The sequence below is a fragment of the Belonocnema kinseyi genome, chromosome 2, assembly GCF_010883055.1.
Source record: "Belonocnema kinseyi isolate 2016_QV_RU_SX_M_011 chromosome 2, B_treatae_v1, whole genome shotgun sequence".
NCBI classification, from domain to species: domain Eukaryota; kingdom Metazoa; phylum Arthropoda; class Insecta; order Hymenoptera; family Cynipidae; genus Belonocnema; species Belonocnema kinseyi.
In genome coordinates, this window is record NC_046658.1 from 127,974,904 (window position 1) to 127,997,408 (window position 22,505).

At 28.1% G+C, this 22,505-nt stretch overlaps 1 protein-coding gene across 1 annotated transcript in view; it reads left to right on the plus strand.

Moving 5' to 3' along the window:
• LOC117167661 (otoferlin-like) overlaps positions 1-22,505 on the plus strand; it is a 193,299-nt gene that overhangs the window by 38,935 nt on the left and 131,859 nt on the right. Inside the window, exons 11-12 of the mRNA XM_033352752.1 lie at positions 15,714-16,039; positions 22,244-22,360. Coding sequence (XP_033208643.1) covers positions 15,714-16,039; positions 22,244-22,360 — 443 coding nt within the window. The remainder of the gene's footprint in view (positions 1-15,713; positions 16,040-22,243; positions 22,361-22,505) is intronic.

Consider the following 22,505-nt stretch of genomic DNA (forward strand, 5'->3'; position numbering starts at 1 on the left):
AATATTCTACATCTGAAAAAACATAAGCTCAAAATCAAAGCATCGAAACCTGGAAACATTCAAATACGAATTTCTTGATTTTATTTTAAAGCGGATCGATATATGAATAGAACCGCTGAATTCTTCCGAACGACAATCGTGCACCTTCTAGTGTTCAAATCCAGAAGAGGAGAAATGGGATGCGCGCCCAAACCAGTCATGTATATCGTCTCCTACTATATTCACATGGACATAGTCCAATCATGGACTTGGAGTACACCTCATTTCATATCTGGGATCACCGAAAATCGGTTAAAAAATATTGCCTATGGCGAGAAATTGGTAATGATATCGTAATGATATCGTGTTTAAAATTTGAGGGATTAAATAAAAAGCCCTAAAGAACTTTTTTATACATCAATATGTTTATAGTTTCAAACAAAGTTTATTCATGAATCGATGAAATAGGATATTACCATTCAAGTTATAGGACTTTGAACATAATTTTTGGTTTGATGCATTTCGGATTTTTTGCTTTGCGTATATTGAGTACTGACACCAATTTTGGACTTAATCGTCTAAACCTTAAAAAAATTAATTTAAGCAATAAAATTTGCATATTCGTTTCAAATCAACAAACAGGTATCGGCACACACGCAACCTATAATTATTTTTGGAATATTTTTAGCGATTTCTAGCGCAGAAAAAAAGAAACTTTGAACGTCAAAAAGTCGAAATCACGTGACTAAGTTCGTTCATGAAATTTTCGTGTAGAATGATATTCATTTTTTGTCGTTCTAAAAATAAAAGATAAATTTCAAATTTGAAAGACAGCAACACCAGAAATGTGATCAAATATACTCTTCGGACTTTTCCAATCAACTTCCATAATTCTTGACGTCTTTTTTTTTACGTTGAATCGATCAACTGATAACTATTGTTGACAGTGAACCAAGCGGCAGAGCTCAGCGTCGGACTCGCCTTGTCTTTCGCCCCCGGGCAAAATTCTATTATTATTTGTTCGGTATAACTTAGAAGTGTTTCACACCGGCACAAAATATTCATATGAATATATAACCATTAGAAACTTTTGATTGTTTTCTGAAGATGAAAATTTCTCAAGATGGGACTTGGACGGATTTTTGAGTATCACGTTCTAAGATGTTCCTCGATTTTCTAAAATCGAGACATCTACTTTATCCACATTAAAAGCTTTTTCCTATTCCTATAGTATTTTACTAGAAAACTTTCTTTGTAATTATAAACATTTTGATATGTACAAACGTTCCTTAGTCCTTTCGGTATAACTTCCTAAATTCTGAACACGATATCTCAATCTGTGTGGACGTAGTGAGGACCGAAAAAATTTAAATCATTTCATTCTGCACACAAAAATGTTATAAATAAACTTAATCACGTAATCTCGACTTTATCGACGTTTAAAGTTTATTTTTCTCTCCGCTAGAAATCGTCAAAAATGCTCCAAAAATAATGACAGATTACGTGTGTGCAGATACTTATTTGTTGATTTGCAACGGATGTGCAAATTTTATTGCTTGCATTAATTTTTTTAGGGTTTACATGATTTAGTCCAAAATTGGTGTCAGTGCTGAATATGCGCAAACCCAAAAATCCGAAATGCATCAAACCAAAAATTATCTGCAATGTGCTATAACTGGAATGGTAATATCCTATTTCATCGATTTATAAATCAACTTTCTTTAAAACTATACGCATATTGATGTATGTAAACGTTCTTTAGTGCTTTTTATTTAATCCCTCAAATTTTAAACACGATATCTCAATCCGTGTGGATACAGTAAACACCAAAAAAATGCTCATATACGGAGACTAGTTTGGTCACGTGGTCACGAAGAGCATATCCTTAACGCTTATCGTAAAGAATATGGTGAACTTTAAAGGTCAAATTAAGTTTACCAACTTTGGTAAGGAAATTGGAATAGAATTTCAACCACTCATAATAGAATCTGGTAGCAATTGTTTCACGTGGGAAACCACTTGGTGATTTTAGGTTAGGAAGTTACACAGAAAAAAATGTACTCACAAGAGTATAATTTAATCAAAAATAATAATTATCCGCGAATTATGTGGGGTTTTCGGGTTGTTTACTGGAACAAGGTTGTTTTTAATTACGGATCTGAATTTATTTACAAACTTCGAGGAAATCACGCGACGTGAGTGAAATGCGCACCTTAGTTCGAAGTGAGAAACTGAAAAGTAGTGAGTGTCTACGCAGTCGTCAGACGCAAAAGTAGATATAGATGGCGGTAAATTTCAAAGTGTACAAACTAAAAATTGTATGATAATAGTGAAAATTGTAGCATTTCTGCTGATGCGCATACCAAAATTAATAACCGTTTTATTTAATAGGTTAAAACATTCATGTAATGTTTTTTTAAAATAATTTAAAACAGCTTATTTCTGTTTCACGGCTCTAATCAATCTTTGCATTATACTTTTCAAATGATAAATAATCTATCATCCATAATTACGTATTTGATAACATCATAGCTCTTAAAAAATGTGTAATTTTGACAAAAAAATTATCCTGGCCAGTACCCGGTCGGCTCCCGACTATGAAACATAACCAGGGTTGGCTTGGCCAGTAACCGGCCGGCCCCGGACTTGATGATTCGACAAAATTGTACCCTGACCGGCTCCTGATCGATTCCTGTCCATGAAACCCAGCCAGGGATAGCCCGGACAGGGTCCGACCAGAAACCTTGTTTCAGTAGGGCCAACCGGGGAAATTTCTACAACGGCTATTGTAATTTTTAATTTCCAATGAGAGTACTGACGCTCAAGGTTTGATGATTGTCATACAAACCAATTACAGTCTTCATCCTGAGCATCTAGAAATATGAACTTATCATTTGTATTTTTATTTTTCACCTGTATTTCTGAAAAAAATAGAAAGACTGTTTAACTTAAAAAATCAGTTTGAAAAGAGGCTTACAAAGTGAATAACAACTGACTTCGTTGTTACATTGAGACAAAATCCAAAGGAAAAATGAAAATTCTAGTACGAAGTTCAAATATGCTTCTGCTGCGACAAAGATACAAAAATGAATGTCCCTTGAAGGGAGTTTTTCGGTTTCTAAGATCACGGAGAAAACGATATCGCATAAATTACAATATATAACGTAATTTCTCCTCTATATGTCGTAATTATCGCATTATAATAGCGCAAAATCGTGATATTGTACATTGTGAGTTTTTACGTTATATACCACATGATTGTGCAATTTATATCATAAGAATATAAGTTTATTACGCCATCACATTGTGTTTCTTCTTTTTTGATCTTGCAAGGGTTCTAGTATAGGCCAAGCGATATAAGTGCATTATAATATCGTACAAAGCTCTGGAACCTGCTTGTAAGTTATCATATTGCGCTTTCTTGCATAATAGAGGTTTTGCGAAAGCATTATGCGATATATCTTTCTCCGTGATACGGGATGCATTTCTGCAAAGTTTTTGAAAAAGCGGAAGAAAAAAAATTGCAAATCCTATAGTCGTTCTTGTCAATTCTGACGATACGGAAGATTCAAACATTTCAAGTAAATCTGATTTCGAATCATACATACTATACCCTTCAGAAGAAGCCGTATCTTTAATGCAACAGGCAGACTAGCAAAGTATTAATATAATACTATTCACTTACAGGCCAAGGACAGAAAGACTGACATTTGTCCTTTCTATTTGAATGTATTGTAGATTAAAAAAAGATTTATATCATTTAAATATTTGAATAGCAGAAGGAGGAGCCATTCATGAGATTCAGTCTCTTATTGCTAACACTATTCAACGTCTTTCCAAAGATCCGGATTTATGCATTCCGATTTTAGAGAGTAGATTAAATATCACTTATTGGGCCTGAGTAATTCAATATGGCATAGATGGACTGCCAAGTGACGCAAAATAAAATCAGAAGTTTAAAAAAAAATAATTTGATTGAAGAATCATTTTTTACAGCATTAAATGTGTCCATATGATTGAAGGTAAAGTACACGGAGAAAGCAGTTTTGATGAATCCTCAAAGTCAGAAGCTGAGACCCACAAAAATTACTACGACTATTGGTGTGTACAAAGTGGGAACAGAAATGAAGCTAACTTTTTTGGGTGGAAAAGTTTGCAAAGCTCTAACTTGCAACTTTTGCAAAGCGGCAACATCAAAAATGAATGATCTAGAACGTGGAAAACAGAAAAAAAATCGTCTCCATTTTGGAATTTGGTCTTCATACTTTGCATGCCTGGATAAAGTTCATGGAGTATACTCACTATTGCTTATTGGTTACAAATCTAAAATGGAGTATACTAAAACCCCGTTTAAGTTTACTCCTCCGAATCGAAAACATCTCACTTAGGTTTACTCAGGAGGGGTCACCACGTGAGAAGCCCCTCCATTTGCTGATGTGATTGGTTGACATATATATGGGAAGCTTGAATGGGCGGAGTCAGTGATGCCAATGTTGGCACACTGTGCTACTGCGCTTGCGTTAGGGCTGTGCGGTGGTTGCCCGCACTTGGCGCGCGATTCAAAATTACTTTAAAAAATAATTCTTGTAATTTGTATAAATAATTATTAAAATATGTACAAGAATGTATAAAAATTATGTGACTTTTGATTTCAGGCAAGAAAAAAAATTATAACAGATATATTTCACAAATAACAGTGTATTTTCATTGAACTGTAAATACTGACTTATATTGTACAAAAAATTATTTAATTAATACATTTTTTAAATACCATATAATATTTCCGGAGCTTAATATATAGAATTTAATGACAGAATATAATAATGATAAACTTTGTGCGTCGTTTTGCCACTTGTTCATGGAAAAGAACAATATTCTGATGAATTTTTTTTAGAAAAATTCAAATATTACCATTATTATATTCTCCAATTAACTTCTATATATATTAGCCTTCTAAAATATTATATGGTATTTAAAAAAATGTAACTATTGCAATTTTTTGTAAAATAAAAGTTAGTCTTTGGAGTTCAATGAGAATAAATTGTTATTTATAAAATATATGTGTCATAAATGTTGTTCTTACCTGAAATCAAAAGTAACAAAATTTTCATACATTCTCGTCTATATTTTAATAGTTATTTATTCAAATAACAAGAATTCTTATTAAAAGTAAATTTGAATCGCGCGCCAATTGCGGCCAATCAGCGCGAAGCCCAAACGCAAGCACAGTAGCACAGGGTGCCAACATTGGTATCGCAGGGGCGAAGCACTGAGAACTTGTTGGGGAGGTGAAAGTAAACCTAAACGAAAAGCAACGCATGAACTTAAACGAGAGTGAACTTATTCGGACATAAACATAAACGGGATTTTTGTGTATATCTAAGAAATAGGATAAGGAAAGGATAAAAGTAACTAAGAAAAGAATTTGGAAAAAATTTCCAAGCAACTTGGTGTTAATAATAATCAGTGTAGCTACTGGACCGGCAAAACCGTTAAATTATAGTGAATTAATTTCAGTTATATCATTTATTATAGAATGATTAATTCGAAAATCTTTCACTTTAAAAAAGTTCCATTTTAGAATTTTAATTTTTTATCGTAAATTTCATTTAAATAAAATATAAATTGCAGTTTTAAAGAATTAAACAAGCGCAAATTAGAAGCGTTTGAAATGGAATATTTTCGACCAAAACATTTTAAGTTGATCAACTGTGAATATAAATTAATTAATGAATTTTTGAATTTAATTGTACTTTAAGATATAAAAAGTAAATAATAATTGATTGTAAAAGACGATTCGGCATCAGATCACAATTTTAAAATGTTAAAATTAACGTTAAAAATTAAACTGTTTTAATTGCAAAGTCTTATTAGTAGAAAAAATGTAAACGCCCTATTAAAACTTTATAAACTATTTTTTATTTTTGCACAACTTCAAAATAATGTACTTATAATTAAAGGCTTTTATTAAATTTCAAATATAATTTTAGTATAAAATATTCCATTTTTAAAGCATGCAATTTAAAATTTTTCAATTAAGAAAAAGAACAGTTAGTTAACATTTATAAATATCTGCCTGTTCACTTAAAATCTGTTATTTTAAATTATATTTTCATAACTTAACAAAGAAACTAAACTTTCAATGTTACCATTTTAATTGCCCTATTAAATTGTATACAAAATTTATTATTCTAAGCAAAATTTCGAGTAAGTTGAAGAGATGTTTAGAGAATTTGAAAAAATTCAAATTCACTTGAAAATTTGTAATGATTTTGAACTATTTAAAAGAAATTTTTACGTGTAACTACAAAATCCGAATATTTGTACAAAAATTTCGGTGCAAATAGCCCACGGCCTAAAGTAGAACGAAATATAGATTTTGGTAGCTCGCAAACAAAAAATTTATAAGCTTTTTAAAATTTTCAGAAGCAGCAGAAGAATAAAAAAATTTTTCTCGGAAAATTAAAAATATTTTTTAATTTAATCAAATAACTTTAGTAAAATACTTAAAATTATGTATAACTATTTACAAACTCGTCAATATCGAATGTGCTAGATTTGAAAAAAATTTCTGAAATTTGGCGAATTTAACAAACAAATAAATAGTTTTAAAAAATTTTAAGCAACATTTAGAAGTTTCCAGATTTTTAAATAAAATTTCTAAGCCAGTTAAGAATTCATAAACTAATAAAAGTAAAATTAATGTTGCTTTAAATTTGTAAAATAAATTTTTAATTTGAAAAACATTTATAGTTGAACCTGGATTTTATATAGAATAATAATAATTCTGGCTTGGAACCGTAAATTTTTTAATTTCAACAAATTCCAAATTAGAACTGAAAATTTTCGAAAAGGAACAAAATTCTATATTGGAACAGGAACTTTTTCCAAAGCATCCTAATTCTAAATCGAAGCTTTCTTAGTCAATTAAATTTCAGGATTTCCACTGGGAATGTTTAATTTTCAGCCAATTTTGAGCTGGAATCGGAAATTATCCAGTAGAATAATAATATTTTATGAAAAATTGAATTTTTCAAAAAAAAATTCCTATACCGTGTTGAAACAAGGTATTTTCAAAACAAAATTTAAATTTGGTTTTCGAACTAGAAATTTTACAACAAATTCTATTTTTTCACAATTTTTTGAAACAGAGAATTTACGAAAAGAATAAAAATTCTGCATTGGAACAGGGAATTTTTCGAAAAGCATCAAAATTTCGGAATTAAACAAGGAATTTTTAATTAATTATTAGCTGGAATTAGGATTTAAAATTGCTTGAAATATTATAATTTTGAACTTTTTTAAATTCATTAATTTATTATTTAATTTAGAGCATTGAAAATGATAACGTGGATTTATATTTTTTATCACTTCGAATGGAACAATTTTTGGATTTAGTGTTCGATTTTTAAAGTTTCAGTGACCGTGAAAAATGTTTTCGAACCAGGTAAAAAACCGGAAAATAACCAGGAATTTAAAAAAAAATTAAAATGGCCACCGTAAATAATGGATCAACCAATTCAAGGATCTGGCAACCCTAAATGCGGCTTATTATTAAAATATATTTAAATTAAAATTTGTGATAAAGTGTGTATGTATATATGAATATTATTATAATATCAATATTCTAATAAAGGGGGTAAGGGAAGAGAATAAAAGAAATTAATATATTAATTAGAAATTATATTTCAATGTAAACAGTATAGTAATTATCGGTTTTTCTCGGATCCTGTGCAGAAATTGTCCAACTTATTTCAGAGTTCCGATCTGGGCCTGATCAGATTTTCCACATATGGCCCAAGGGGGCAGATGATGTGGCTCACATCAGTCCCACGTCGGGTCGGGTTAGGTTAGTCAAGGTTATGATATTGTTTTTCTTTCATAGAAATTAAAATGCCAAAGCAAATAGTGGATTGCGAGTTCGGAATCACAGAATTGTTGGTGAGATTTCTTATATCCTCAATGAAGCCAAAGGTAAGCTTTAAAATGCAAACTCTTATAGATAAATTTAAGCAATACAAACATATAATGTAATGTAGAATATTGCAAATGAGATATAATGTATAATAATATATAATGTATAATATTGAAAAATTAAAGTGTTGTAAAATGCAAAGTGGAATAAATATTAATATAAAAACTTTTGAAATTTTACTTATTATAGAAATAACAAATTATAGGGGTCATATCAGGGCCAGATCAGGTCCCCATTTTGGATGCCAAGATTTGGGCTCGTTCGGGTAGGGCGTTTCATTTACGGTCTGGCGCTAGACCGATTATCCTATCGGGTCCACATTTTTCCCGATCGGGGCCCCACCGGCGCCACACCAAAATTTCTTCACGGGATGTTGATCAAATAGCAATAATAACTGGATAAAATAAATACCGGATTACAATTTTTAGAAACATACTACAAATATTAGCTAATGCAGAAAAATTTATCCAATTCACATGTATTCCGAAGGAGCCTCTGAGGCCAGAAACAAGGATATCAAGTACATTCGAGAGTTCAACACACATCAAATCTCTCGATTGCAAACTATGCACGACCTAATTCACAAACTCTTTGAGTCCTCAGAACTTTTCATTGCATCAGTGAAGCCTGAATGGGAAAAGGTTAAAGTTGAACTCAATCAAAAACTCAATGAACTAATAGAACAATTCGAATTCAACAATAATTCCAGTTCTGAATTTATTTTTTTTTATTTCAGGTTATTTATAATCGCTTTATTATTATTATTATTATAAATATACCGCATATTATACAACAGACAATTGGATTGTTATAAACATTGTTATTACCAATTACGCAAATTCTTACTTAGTGTCCCATATCCAATTTTGGAATCACTGTTAGTTTATTGTCAGATGATTTCATTGGAAAACCCGTTCTTTTGAAATGTAAAAATGATCAGTCTTAGTTTTTTAGTCATCGCAACCCAAGTCACTCCAATCATAATTGAAGAAAAAAAGTTTTTTAACGATAAAACGCCCGACTTGGAGACTTGTTTAATTAAATTGTTATTAACATTCTCTATTGTTAATTTTTAATAAAACTTGAAGTGTCAACATAACTTTAAAGACAGCTGCGTATCAGTTTTGATCGTAAAAATCAATTTTACTATTAGAAAAACTAATTTATGAAGGATTTCTTTATAAAAATGTTTATTTAAACAATAATTGTCAGCTTATGCTACTTTTTAATTACAAATTATGACTTTCATGAAAAATATTAGTAACTAGCTTCAAACAATTTTTGCAATGAAAATAAGAAGCTAATAAGGATTTGTTTACAAAAATTGTTTATAGTAATTAGGGCTAATATTATTGGAATTAATTATGTTTTATGAATGCAGGTGCAATAATTTCGGCCGATAGTGAGTTTTTATCTTATTTTTTCTTGAGATAAAAATTCACAGAGCTGCAATGGCCAATTTTTTCACTTTATAAGTTGACATATTGCTGCTCTACAAACGGAATTACAGAATTTCAAACCAAAATTCTCTTGAAAATTTAAATCTGAACATTTCTAAAAGAAAAATTTACAATTGGTTGGAAAATACGACATGCATAAATATATAAATAAATAAAGAACGCGAAAGCTATATTTTTAAATTATTTTTTTTAATCTTTTTATAAACATCTTAATTAATCCCATTTTCGATGAAAATAAATTTCGACGTGTCTAAAGAATATAAATAATTAAAAGGATATCAAATCAAATTGTTATAAACAAATAATATTAACAAAATATCAGGATCGTGGAAATTTGGCTTAAAAACTGTATATATAAATTGAAATTCCTTGCTTTTATCAACATGATCATATTTGATAATAAAAATTTGGTGTCTGGTATAATTTGCTTATTTTATAAACAAATGATATAAGCAAATATATAGTTTAGGCACTTATTAATCAAAAGTAATCGCTTAGTACATTTAAATTATATAAGTGGTAATAAGTAGTGATAAACATTGGTCATTCCATATTATTTGTTTACTTTACAAACAAATGTTATAAACAAATACATAGTTTGTTCATTTATAGAGAGAAACTAATCATTATTCCCTCTAATCGTTTTCAAATTACAAAATTAGTGATGTTTAGTGACGAAGAATTGTTCATCGATATTATTTGTTTATCGTATAAACAAATTTTATTTCAAAAATGCATAGTTTGGTCATTTATAGAGAGGAATCAATCGTTTTTCTCGATAATCATCTTCAAATTACATAAGTAGTAATATTGAGTGACCAAGAATTGTTCATCGATATTATTTGTTTATTTTATAAGCAAATGCACAACTTGACCATTTATAAACAGAAAGTAACTGTCTTTCTTTCTAATCGTCATTAAATAATATTAGTCGTGATCTTGATGATTGAAAATTGTCATTCTATATTATTTGTTTATTTTATAAATAAACTTTATAAAAAATGCATATTTTGTCCATTTATAGATAATATAGATAATAATATCTAATGGTGGAGACTTCTCGTTCAATATTATTTGTTTAGTTTATAGGTACTTTTTATAAATAAATGCAAAGTTTGGCTAGTTATAGCTATAAAAAATTTTATTTCTCATCGCCTAAAAATTATATTATTCGTGATGTTTAGTAATGAGCATTTTTCATTCGATATTATTTGTTTATTTTATATACCAATTCATAGTTTCCTGATTTCTAGACAGAAATCAATCTTTTTTTATTATTGCATTCAAATAATATAACTGCAAATATTTTGTGATATTCTGAAAGTATTTGTATCCAAATAATCTATTACTGGCTAAAATATTTATTTGTTTATAAAATTTGTTTCTAAAATAAATAAATAATATCGCCTGACGATTATTTATGAATAAAGACCACCACTTATTCAATTTTATGGCGTTGAGAATGAAAAATAATTACTTTCTGTTCATAAGTTAAAAGACTATGCATTTTTTTTATTATATTTGTTTGTTAAATAAACAAATAATATCATATGACCAGTCTGCGTTAATAAAAATCGCCACCAATATAATTTAAGGACGATAAGAAAGGAAAAAAAGTAACTTTTTGTCTATGAATGGTCGAACCATGCATTTGTTTATCAAATTTGTTTAAAAAATCAACAAATAATATCGATTGACAATTCTTCGTCATTAAACATCACTAGTTATGTAATTTTAAGACGATTGGAGCAAAAAATGATTACTTTCTCTCTGTAAATGACCAAACCATGCATTTCTTTACAATATTTGTTTATAAAATTAGAAAATAATATCAAATGACCAATCTTTATCTTTAATTGTTACGACTAATATGATACAAGGGTACCAAGAAAGAAAAACGATTACTTTGGGCCAATAAATGTCTATGTTATTTATTTGTGTATATGATTTGCTTATAACAATTAGATTTGATACTCTGTTAATTATTTGTATTATTTAGATACTTCGATATTCATTTTCATCCAGAATTGGAGTTTGAGTTAGGTGTTTAAATATGAAATATAATAGTTTTAAAATCTCATTTTCACTTTTTTTATTTAATATCCAATAGATAACAATAAAAATTTTAAAAATCTTATCTGTAGACTATTATGGATCACTTGTAAACAAATATTTTGAAAATCCGTGAGAAACTGTAGGCTGTAAGTGATTTTGAATAGTAAATTCCCGATTCAGCCCAATGTTTGTGCTGTTTTCCCCAAATATAACCGTTAGATACTTTTTTTATAAATAAACATATAACTTGTTTTTCAATATCTAAGAGTTGCGTAATTTCATTTTAATGGTAGACATTCAACCATAATTTACATTTCGATTCATTCTCAATAGAATTTCTTTAAATTTTATAAAAATATAATGTATTTGTCTTGATTTCATAATGTTACTCACGAGAGAAGTGTCACACACTATTTTTTAAAACACCAGTCGATCATAAGTGCAAATAGGAGCATAGAGTCCTAATCTAATAACCCGCGAGGGCATCCCATTCAATCTAATCTTACAAAATTAAATTAAATTCATTTTAACCAAAACCACTTCAATTCAATTCATTCCAATACAATTCAATGCATTTCAGTTCAATCGATTCTAATCCATTCCAATCAATTCCAATCTAATACTTTCTACTCCAATCTGCTCCCATTGATTTTAATCGAATCCACTCCAATTCAATCCAAATCATTCCAATACAATTTATCCAATTCATTCCAATCCACTACACTCCATTCTAATTCAACACACTCCACTTCGCTTCACCTTACTCCACTCTCCACCCGTGCTCCCACTTCTACCACCACCCTTCACCCCCACTTCACCCTCCACTCTTCACTCTCCACCCTCAACCCTCCACCCTCAACCCTCCACCCTCAACCTTTCACTTTCCACCCACAACCCGAGGTACCCTCTACCGTCTATCCTCTACCCTCCACCCTCCACTCGTGACTCTCCACTCACTACTCTCATCTCGCCACTCTCCACCCTCCAACCTTCACTGGCCACTCTCTACTATACTCTACGCTACTCCATTTCACTACACTCCACTACACTTCAATCCAATTTCATTCATTGTAAATCAATCTACTCCAATTTATTCTAATCCAATCCACTCTAATCCATTACAACATACTCCAATCCACTAAAATCTAATTAATTCAAATTTACTTCAATCAACTACAATTCAATTTATTCCGAATGAATCCAATCCATTAAAATTTAATTCAATCCACTATTCTCATTCACTACAATCCAATCATCTTCAATCCACTCCAATCCAATTCATTCTAACTCACTCCAATCAAATTCAATCTAATTCAATTCTCGAGACGATTATTTTTCGATGTTAGATTCTTTTTGGTCTCATGCCCCTAGTTCGTTTTAGTAGCCAAGAAAGTAATCTTCACCAAATTTAAGCGAAATCGGTTAATATTAACAAGTGTCCCAAAACACTTAAAGTTTGTCATGCAATTAACATGGGAAAAATTACCGTAAAATTTTTAATGTAGTTAATTTTGTATAGTTGACTGAAATTCTTTGGCTCTGTACAGTTATGATATTTCGACTATGTTGAAAAAATATATCTACATAGACCAGTTTTTTTTCTTAAAATTTACAAAATACTGGAACCCTCAATTTTAACCAAATTTACAATTTCAACAATTAATAGAGAAATCTCGTGAAATTCTTACAAGAGGCAGATTTATTTATTAGAAAGCACGCGATGACAATTCAAAATTAAAAGCTTGATAAAATTCAAGATGGCAGCCCAAAATTCGTGATGCAGAAAATTAAAAATTTGAAAACATGCAAAATCGTGCCTTACGAGATACTCAAAAATCTTATTTTCTATGCTTTTTGTCCAACTATATTCAAACACTGAAAAAAAGCAATTATATTGTTACAAAGTGTATAGTTGGAAGTACATCTCGAAATTTGCGATAAAGTACAAATGTCGGCTAATTAATATTTTTAAATTTACATAATTTTTAGAAATTCAAGAAAAATATGAAATACATTTTTGGAAAGGATTTAGTGATTATCAAAACTTAAATTTTTTTTTAAGTTTGAAAAGTTAGCTAATAAAATAATTAAAAAATTAACATTTCTGAGTTTCCGGTAAAATTTTTTCAAATATTATCAAGAAAAAAAATCTGGGACCGAATCCATTTCAAATAAGGCCCTACACTTAAAATCGCAGAACCTATCTCGGGCGAAATATGTTGTTTTTTAGAGAAAATTAGGCAGTACGTATCTTTCTGATTTGCCAACAGAATTTTTTTCTAAAAAGTTAGGCTATTTGAATTTTGCACTTTGATTTTCAAAAAACCCGAATTTTATTCTTAAAATAATTTTTGTCAATTTTTGTTTAAATCATACCTTAAGAATGAAGATGTCTTGTTAACTAGATGCTTGCTTAATAACTTTTGTAGTCACAAAAATAATTTTTTATAACAAACCAATTTCCTACTTTTTCTTGAAAACAATGGTAGATACGAGAAAAAGTTGGTTTAAAAGTTTACACGCCTAAAAAAGTGTTATGCCCTCAAAAATGGTTCGGTCTGCATGATGCTGCTAAGATGCTTTTTTCTTTTATTAGTAGAAAGTTTAAAAAAAATATTTCGAAAAATAAAAAAGTAGGGTTTTTAAAAAAATGTTTTCTATTATTTTCATAAAGTTTTAAAACATGAAAAAAGTATAATTTCGAGAAAACCCTACCTTTTTATTTTTCTAAATATTTTTAAAAAATTTCTAATAATAAAAAAGGCATCTTTGCACCATTTTTGAGGTCTGTAGAATTTCTTTCCTCTAAAAATGAAGTTTTTGAATTTTTTTCGTAAACCTTGAAAAACAGCGCCAAAGACAGAGAGAAATGTCTCGTGGAACTTTTTTTAGATGTGAAAACTTTTATCTTAACAATGTTTCGTATCTATCATTGTGTCGAACAAAAAGTAGAAAATTCGTTTCTAACAAAAAAGAATTCTTCTGGCTACAAAAGTTATTCAGAAAACATCAATCTTAAATAGTATATTCATGCTTAAAGTACGATTTAAAAGAAACTTACAAAAAATATGAATGTGGGTTTCTTGAGAAAAGAAAGAAAATAAAAGGAAAATAGATATCTCAATTAGGTCGAAAGTTATAGATGTTTAAAGAAAAAAATCATTTTTTTTAGAACATAGCAGAAAATTAAAATACGCATAACTTGCTGGAAAATACTCTGTTTGCAAATCAGAAAAATACGTATCGCCTAATTTCCTTTAAAAACAACATATTTCGCAATCGAGAGATTTTGCGTTTTCAAGTTTAGGGCCCTGTCGGATTTGAAATGGATTTGGTCCCCAGTATACTGCAACTTTAGGAACTTTTCAAGCAAGTAGTTTTTAGAATTAATGAATCTTTCCCGAAAATGTATTTCGTATTTTGTTTAAATTTGTAAAAATTATGTATATTTTGAAAATAGTAATAATAAGCCATTTTTACTTTAGTGAAAATTTCGAGATCTACTCTCAACCATACACTTAGTAATTATAAAATTTATTTTTGTTCCAAATTTGAGTATTCCAAAATCCGCCATTTTTAATTTTTTTTTAAATTTTGACCTACAATCATCACGAAATATGTCTTTTTTAAAGAATAATATGTGGCATTTTAATTAACACCTGAAAAAATGTTACCGATAAATAATGAAATAATGAGTTTAAAAAAAATGTGGCGGCCATCTTTCATTCTTTCAAAATTTTTCATTTTTCATTTTCCTCACGAGCTTTGTGATAAATAAATCTGCCTCTTGTCAGAATTTGACGAGATTTTTTTATCAATTGCAGAAATGGCAACTTTGCTTCAAATTGAGGGATCCACCATTTTGTAGATTAAACAAAAAAAATTGTGTAAATATATTTTCTAAACATAGTCTAAAGAACATAATTGTACAGATTTGGTGGATATAATTTTTTTGGTCACTCAAGCAAAATAGAGGAGGTGAGACCACAGAAATTAAAAAACAAAAATTCACCAAGAGTAAATAAGGACCATCTTATTGTACCCTAAGAAACAATTTTACGGCCTATTCTAAAAAGTGATAATTCAGATATCGTTTTCAGTACCTGAAATCTCACTTATGATAGCAGGGTGATAAAAAGTTATTTATAGAAATTAGCACTGCAAGCGGTTTTGTTTAATATTTTTTTGTTTTTGTGGTTATTTCGAAATTTGGTTATTGGTTTCGAAATATTTTTAGCCTCAAGATAATTTACCGGACGTATTCATCTGGATGCTGGTGGGATCAAAGCGCGTGGCTTACGCACGACTGCCGGCCTCCCGGATCATCTACTCTGAGGAAAACGTGGCACGTGGCTCGGAATGTGGAGAACGCATAAATTTATTCATGAAAAATGCAGAGGACGAAAGCGATGCGCCCGATTACAACGCATGTAAAGTGGAAATATTTTTATGGTTGGGAAACATGAGATTCGCAGCGGCTTGTTGGAGCGCTATCCCGCCTGGTTACGAGTTGGATCAAGAATTGAACCTTGACACGTTTCCTCGCTTCTTCAAATACAACGACTCCTCGGTACCCACCTATTTTCTCTTCTTTCAATCTCATACATTTCGCCTCAAGAATTTTTTACACGTCTCGATTTTGTTGGCTCGGATATGAAGTTTCCGGAGCATTTATCACCATCTTCGATTTTTTTAGCTGAAATTTTACCAGGGGGCAATTAATCGTCAAAATTTGTGTGGAGTGAGGTGGAAATAACTTCTAAATCTTTTTTTAATCAAAAAATAGAATTTTCCACAAAAACTGTAAATTTTTACCAAAAATTAAGTCGTTAAATAAGTTTAAATGATACTTAACAACAACAAGAAAATTAATTCAAAATAAATAATTAAATTTTTGATCAAAACGCTTCCATTAAAATCATGATTCTTCCACTGGCATAGCTAAATTTTTATTAAAAATACAAATTTTCAAACAAGAAATAAAGTTTTTTCAACAAAATAAATACATTTTAAAATAAAGAGATGAATTTCCAGATAAAAAGAGAAAAGTCCCACTTTTGTATTTTAGAAATTGACTTTTTACAAACAAAATAATTTTTATCGGAATAGTTCGTTGTTCAAAAAAAGAGATTAATTTTCAATTTAACTTATTAGTCGAATTCAATTTTAATTAAATTGCAACGTATGAATATTTTTTTGATTAAAACATTTTTCGACAAAATAGATAGGTCTCATGCCAGAAAAAATAAATTTGAACAAAATAAATAAAGTGTCAAATAAGAAAGACACACCAAAAATGAAATAGTTTAATTTTCAGGTCAAAATATAAATTGTTGACGAAGAAATCACCAGTTGAATAGTCAACAGTTCACCCAAATATATAAATTTTTTAACGAACCATTTTACACTAAAATTAAAAAATCTTTAACCAGAAAAATTAATTTTTCAAAAATTATTTAAAGTTTTAAGAAAGTAGCGAAATAGATTAACTTTCAACCGTAGAATAAATTTTCATCAAAAAATGGAATAGGTAAATTTTTCACAAAGAAATTGAATTTTCCACCAAAAAATACGAACTTGTCACCAAAATTAATATTATTGAATATTTTGAAAATTTTATATTAAACAACAATAAAAAAACGAATTTCAAACAAATAATTACATTTTTAACCAAAAAGGAGAATTTTCTACTAAAATCATGATAGTTCAACTGGCATAGTGAAATTTTGAGTTAAAAAATGAATTTTCAACCAAGAAACGTTTGTTCTACAAAATAGTCTTACTTTTTAAAAAAGTGAATTCATTTTCAAACAGATAGCTTCATTTATAAGTAAAACCGTTCAGTTTTAACAAAGAAAATAATTTTCTATCGCAAAAAAAAATTTCAACCAAAAATAAAAAAGGTACATTTTGAATTTCAAAATTGGCTTTTTACAAACAAATTAATTTTTAACAGAATAGTCAATTTTTCAACCAATATAGGAAGTTTCAACTAAAAAATACAAAGTTTTAACAAAAAGGAAACAGTTCAATTTTCAATTCGAAAAATAAATTTTTGACCAAAACAAATACAATGTTTACCAAAATAGATCAATTTGCAAACAATTTTAAATAAAAATAAAAAATCTTTAAACAGAAAAATTTATTTTAAAAAAATTTATTTACCTTTAAACAAAGTAGCCAGGTAGTTGAATTTTCAAAGAAAAAATCAATTTTTACCTAAAAATGGAATAGGTACATTTTTAACGAAGTAGTTGAATTTTCCACTGAAACATAAATAATTTTCCACTAAAAATAAATTAGATAAATCAGTTTGCAGCCAAAGAGATAAATCTTTCACCAAAAAAATTAATTTTTGAACAAACTAGTTGATTTTTCTACAAAAAGATTACTTTTCTACAAAATTGTTTCATTTTTCAAGAAGTGACTTAATTTTTAAACAGATAGTTTAATTTTCAGAAACCCACTCACTTTTAATTAAGGCAATAATTTTCTGTTCAAAAGGAAGAATTTTTAACCAAAAATATCAAGTTTCAACCAAAAAGTAAAAAATTACTTTTTGAATTTACAAAATTGACTTTTTACAAAAACAAAATAATGTTTAACAGAATAGTCAATTTTTCAAACAGAAATATGAATTTTCAAATTAACTTATAAATTAAAATAAAATGAAAGAGTTTAATTTTCAGTCAAAAAAATAAATTTTTAAACAGATACATTTATTCTTTCAACCATATAGTTGCATTTTTAACCAAAAGGAAGACATTTTCATCTAAGAATGGAATAGGTAAATTTTGTAACAAAGCAGTTGAATTTTTTATTAGAACAGACCATTTTAAAATAAAATAGTTGAAGCATCAAAATACAATTTTTCTGAAAGAAGATCTACTTAAGTCGCTCGACTGGAAATCGAACCACAGAACTTCTGATTGCCGGTCAGGTACTTTTCCAATGAAGACATAAGAAAAATTGAGAGAAAAATCTTTGTTCAAAAATATACGCTATCTCAAGCCAGGGATTTCATTTATGATACGAGTAATTTGAAGAAATGATTTTTCAGCTGAAATACTGGAATTTTCAGTCAAAAAATAAATTTTAATCCAAGAAACAACGTTTTTTCAAAAACATATTTAGTTAACAAAGTAGTAGACTTTTTTACCAAAAAAAGATGAATTTTAAACAAATTTTTTACTTTTAAAGAAAATAAATTAATTTTCAAACAAAGTGTTTGAATTTTAAACAAAATCATTATTTTTTTATGAAGAAAATGATTTTCTACCGAGAAAGAAGAATTCTCTACTAAAAAAGATTAATTTTGAACCAAAAAAAAAATTTACATTTTGAATTAAAAAATTAGGTTCTGACAAAATTGTTTAATTAAAAAAAAAAACTGAAATAATTTCCAAACAAATAGTTTAATTTTCAACTAAAAAAGATGACTGCTTAGCCAAAAAATGAACATTTATATTTTAATTTAAAAAAATTAAATTTTTGCTTCGAAAAAGCTAAATTTTAAGAAAATAGTTAATTGTTGAACCAAAGAGATAAATTTGAGCTTAACTTATAAATTAAATTTTCATTCAAAAAATAATATTTCAAACTAAATGCGAAATTTTAAACAAAAAATTAAATTTTATAGCAGAAAACTGAATTTCAAGAAAATACATGAAGTTTCAACTAAAAAATACATATTTTCACAAAAAATGGAGTATCTCTATTCCCAATTGAAAAAATTGATTTCTTTACCAAAAAATAAAAATTGAAACTAAACCATTTTTATCTATTATAAAAAATTTTCAACCAGAAAAATTAATTTTTAACAAAAAAGTAGTCAAGTAGTTTGAATTTTCATAAAAAGATCAAGTTTAATCTAAAAATGAAATAGGTAAATTTTCTATCGAAAACATTAGGTTTTAACAACAACAACAAAACAAGGATTTTCATTAATTTAGTTTAATTTTTAATCAAAGAAATAAATTTTCTGCAAAAAGTGTTTAATTTTCAACTGAACGGATGATTTCTCAACTAAAATAATGATTCTTTATTATTGATGTTGGTTTTTTGACCAGGGAAATTAATTATTAATTTTAGATGTCATTGGTTTTGTCTACTGGTCCTAATCAATATTATTAAAATATTGATCAATCTTAAGATTGTGAAAAGAATGCTGATGATTGTTCAACGATAGTGGTTACATTTTAAGTTAAAAATAAATTTTCAGCCAAGAAACAATATTGTTCAAGAAAATAGTTGAATCTTCCAGCAAATTAGATTAAAAAAAAGAAGCAATAATTTTCACATAAAAATAGTTGTATTTTCTCAATAGGTTCTATTTATTTAGTTTGCATCTACGCTAAAACTCGAGCAAAAGAAGAAATGTGGCCGAAATGTGAATTTAAAAAAATCAACAAAATAATTTAATACTAATTTAGAAAGAATACTGTTTAACAAAACTGTTTAATTTTCAACTAAATCAATCAATTTTAAAACAAATAGTTCAGTTATCAACGAAAAACATAAATTTTTAAACAAGAAAATTAATTTTCTACTGAGAACTAGGAATTTTCAATTAAAAAAACTAAATTTTTATAAAAAATGGAAAATTTAAATTTTTAATCAATCAATTAAATTTTTTACTAAAAGAAGCTCATTTTCAACAAACTACTTAAATAATCAACTAAAGATATAAATTTTCAAATAAAAAAATCTTACCTGCAAATGGAATAAGTGATTTTTAGCTAAACAGTCAATTTTCAATTAAGAAAGAGCGTTTTTCCACCAAAACCGTTATATTTCTTAAAAAAGAGATTTTCAAACAAAATTGAATTTAAAATTTAAAAAATCCATTCTTGACTGGAAAAGCCTGTTGTAAAAATACTTTTGCTTGTTTGTCTTTTTTGTGTATAAATTTCTGCCTACTTATATAATGAGAAAATTCTTTTTGGCTTGGTTAAATAAGCCAAATAATTTTTGTAGCCACGAGAATTTTTTTTCGAAAAATTTAATTTCCTTATATTTCTTACAAGCAACGACAAATTGGACAAAATTCAGAGAAAATGCTTGCTAATTTTAAAAAGTTTCAGGACAAAATAATACAATTTATTTTTCCGTAGACTCAACATTCCATGTGTTTGAAATCTATCGGGGAATTTGAAGTCGAAGTCAATATATTTTTTTTAAATAGAAAAATATTTTCTTCTTAATTTTCTACAGAAGAAACACACATTTTCTCGCCAAGACATTCTGCGACTTGAACTGTACTTGCCTATCTGATTTCATATAGATTCGGTCTGCATACAAATTAAATAAATCAATGCCGAAATTATGTGTTTAGAACAGATTTTTTTTATAGAATATAAATTTGCTATTTTTAATTAAAGCTCAAAATATAGGAATTGATTTCTACTAGTCTCATAATACAATCACTCAAATGGAAAACCGGAAAAATTTCTGAAAACTTTTTTGTTCCGTGAATTTTGTATTTTTATTTGTTCATTTTATCATTTTTAATTTTAAAATAGCTATAGCTAAAACCTTTGATGTGTTTTTTAAAGAAAAATTAGAAACATACAAAAACTAATGTTAAAAAAAGTTTTTTTTGCGGAAATTATTATCTTGTTTCTTTTTACTAAATTATTAAAAATAATATGATTTTTATAAACAAATTGATAACTTGATTACTATAAAATCAAAAGAAATTTTATAAAGATAATAATACGAAAATCTGACGAGGTAAAGTTATATTGAGCCTTTTTCCGAGAAACCTATTGAGTGAGCATCATTCTCATTTTTTAAAGAAGCAGTAATTTAAATTAATGGTAATATTACAGTAATGTTTTAATTTTTCGTTCGCTAAGTGATTTTTAAGTTATAATTCGCCAATTATAAATAAAAATTGTGCAAATTTAAAAAAATTATAGTTGATCGATAAACAGATTAGTAAATTATTAATTTTTCTGTGTATTTTGTAAATAAGCCAATTTTATTAACGAAATCTAATATCGATTTAATTACTAATTTAGTCATTAGTTCTCTAATGCTTTTTTAATCGTTTAATTCCGAAAGATTTATATATTTTAAATTGTAAACTATTGAATTTTTCACGTTGTTTAAATCATTTCATTTATGAGGTTCATGAAATTGTTAGTAATTAAATTATTAATGCTGAAAATAAATACGAATTTATCTTTTGGTTGATTTTAAGCTGTGCTTGCCTCGATTTTATTTAGATGGAGTTGATCGTATTAAATGGTTGTGATTATTATCAGCTTTTAAGCTGCCTTCATAATCTCACTAATAAAATTTTCAAACGGAAAATATTCGTCTTTATATCTTCTTATTTTTCAGCTATATAATTCGAGAGGTTCGAAATTAAAAAACATACTTATTTAACTCTTTTCAGAATTGTCCAATTTTAGAAACTCGGTCAGTGATTCTCACTTAGAGATTGTCTAAATGCCGGAAGCTTCCTAACTTATCATTAATGAAAAATTTGGTTTTGATTTTTATTTCATTCGATTAAGCTTCATTAAATAATGGATAAATTCTTCATAATAAGAAAACAAGACGCTTTTATTGCTTTTCCAAAGAATTAAACTGTATTCTTCGATATGGTCTGTACTTTTTTTCAATTTGAACTTTTGAAAACTGTTCATTTACTTTATGACACTTCTTTAAACCAGACAGTTTTATTTCCCTTTTTATCACACTTTGGCAAGTTCTGCAAAAAATATGTCTGTGTGAAGTCCATCGAACGTAAAGAAATAAATTACAGAAGTTCCAGTTGCGAGCTCACGTATATCAAGGACGCTTTGATCCCGGAATGGACACATCTGGCTTATTGGATCCATTCGTGCGGGTTGTATTTCACGGTTACACTTTGCTCACAAAAGTAGGTAACCTCAAACTTCATTAAAAACGATCTGTTTATAAACTTGAAAAAAAAAGAAACTCAACTTCACTGTCTATTTAAAATAGAATATTGAAAAACCTGTTGTCAGGCTCGCTCATAAATTACCATCTAATATCCACATTAT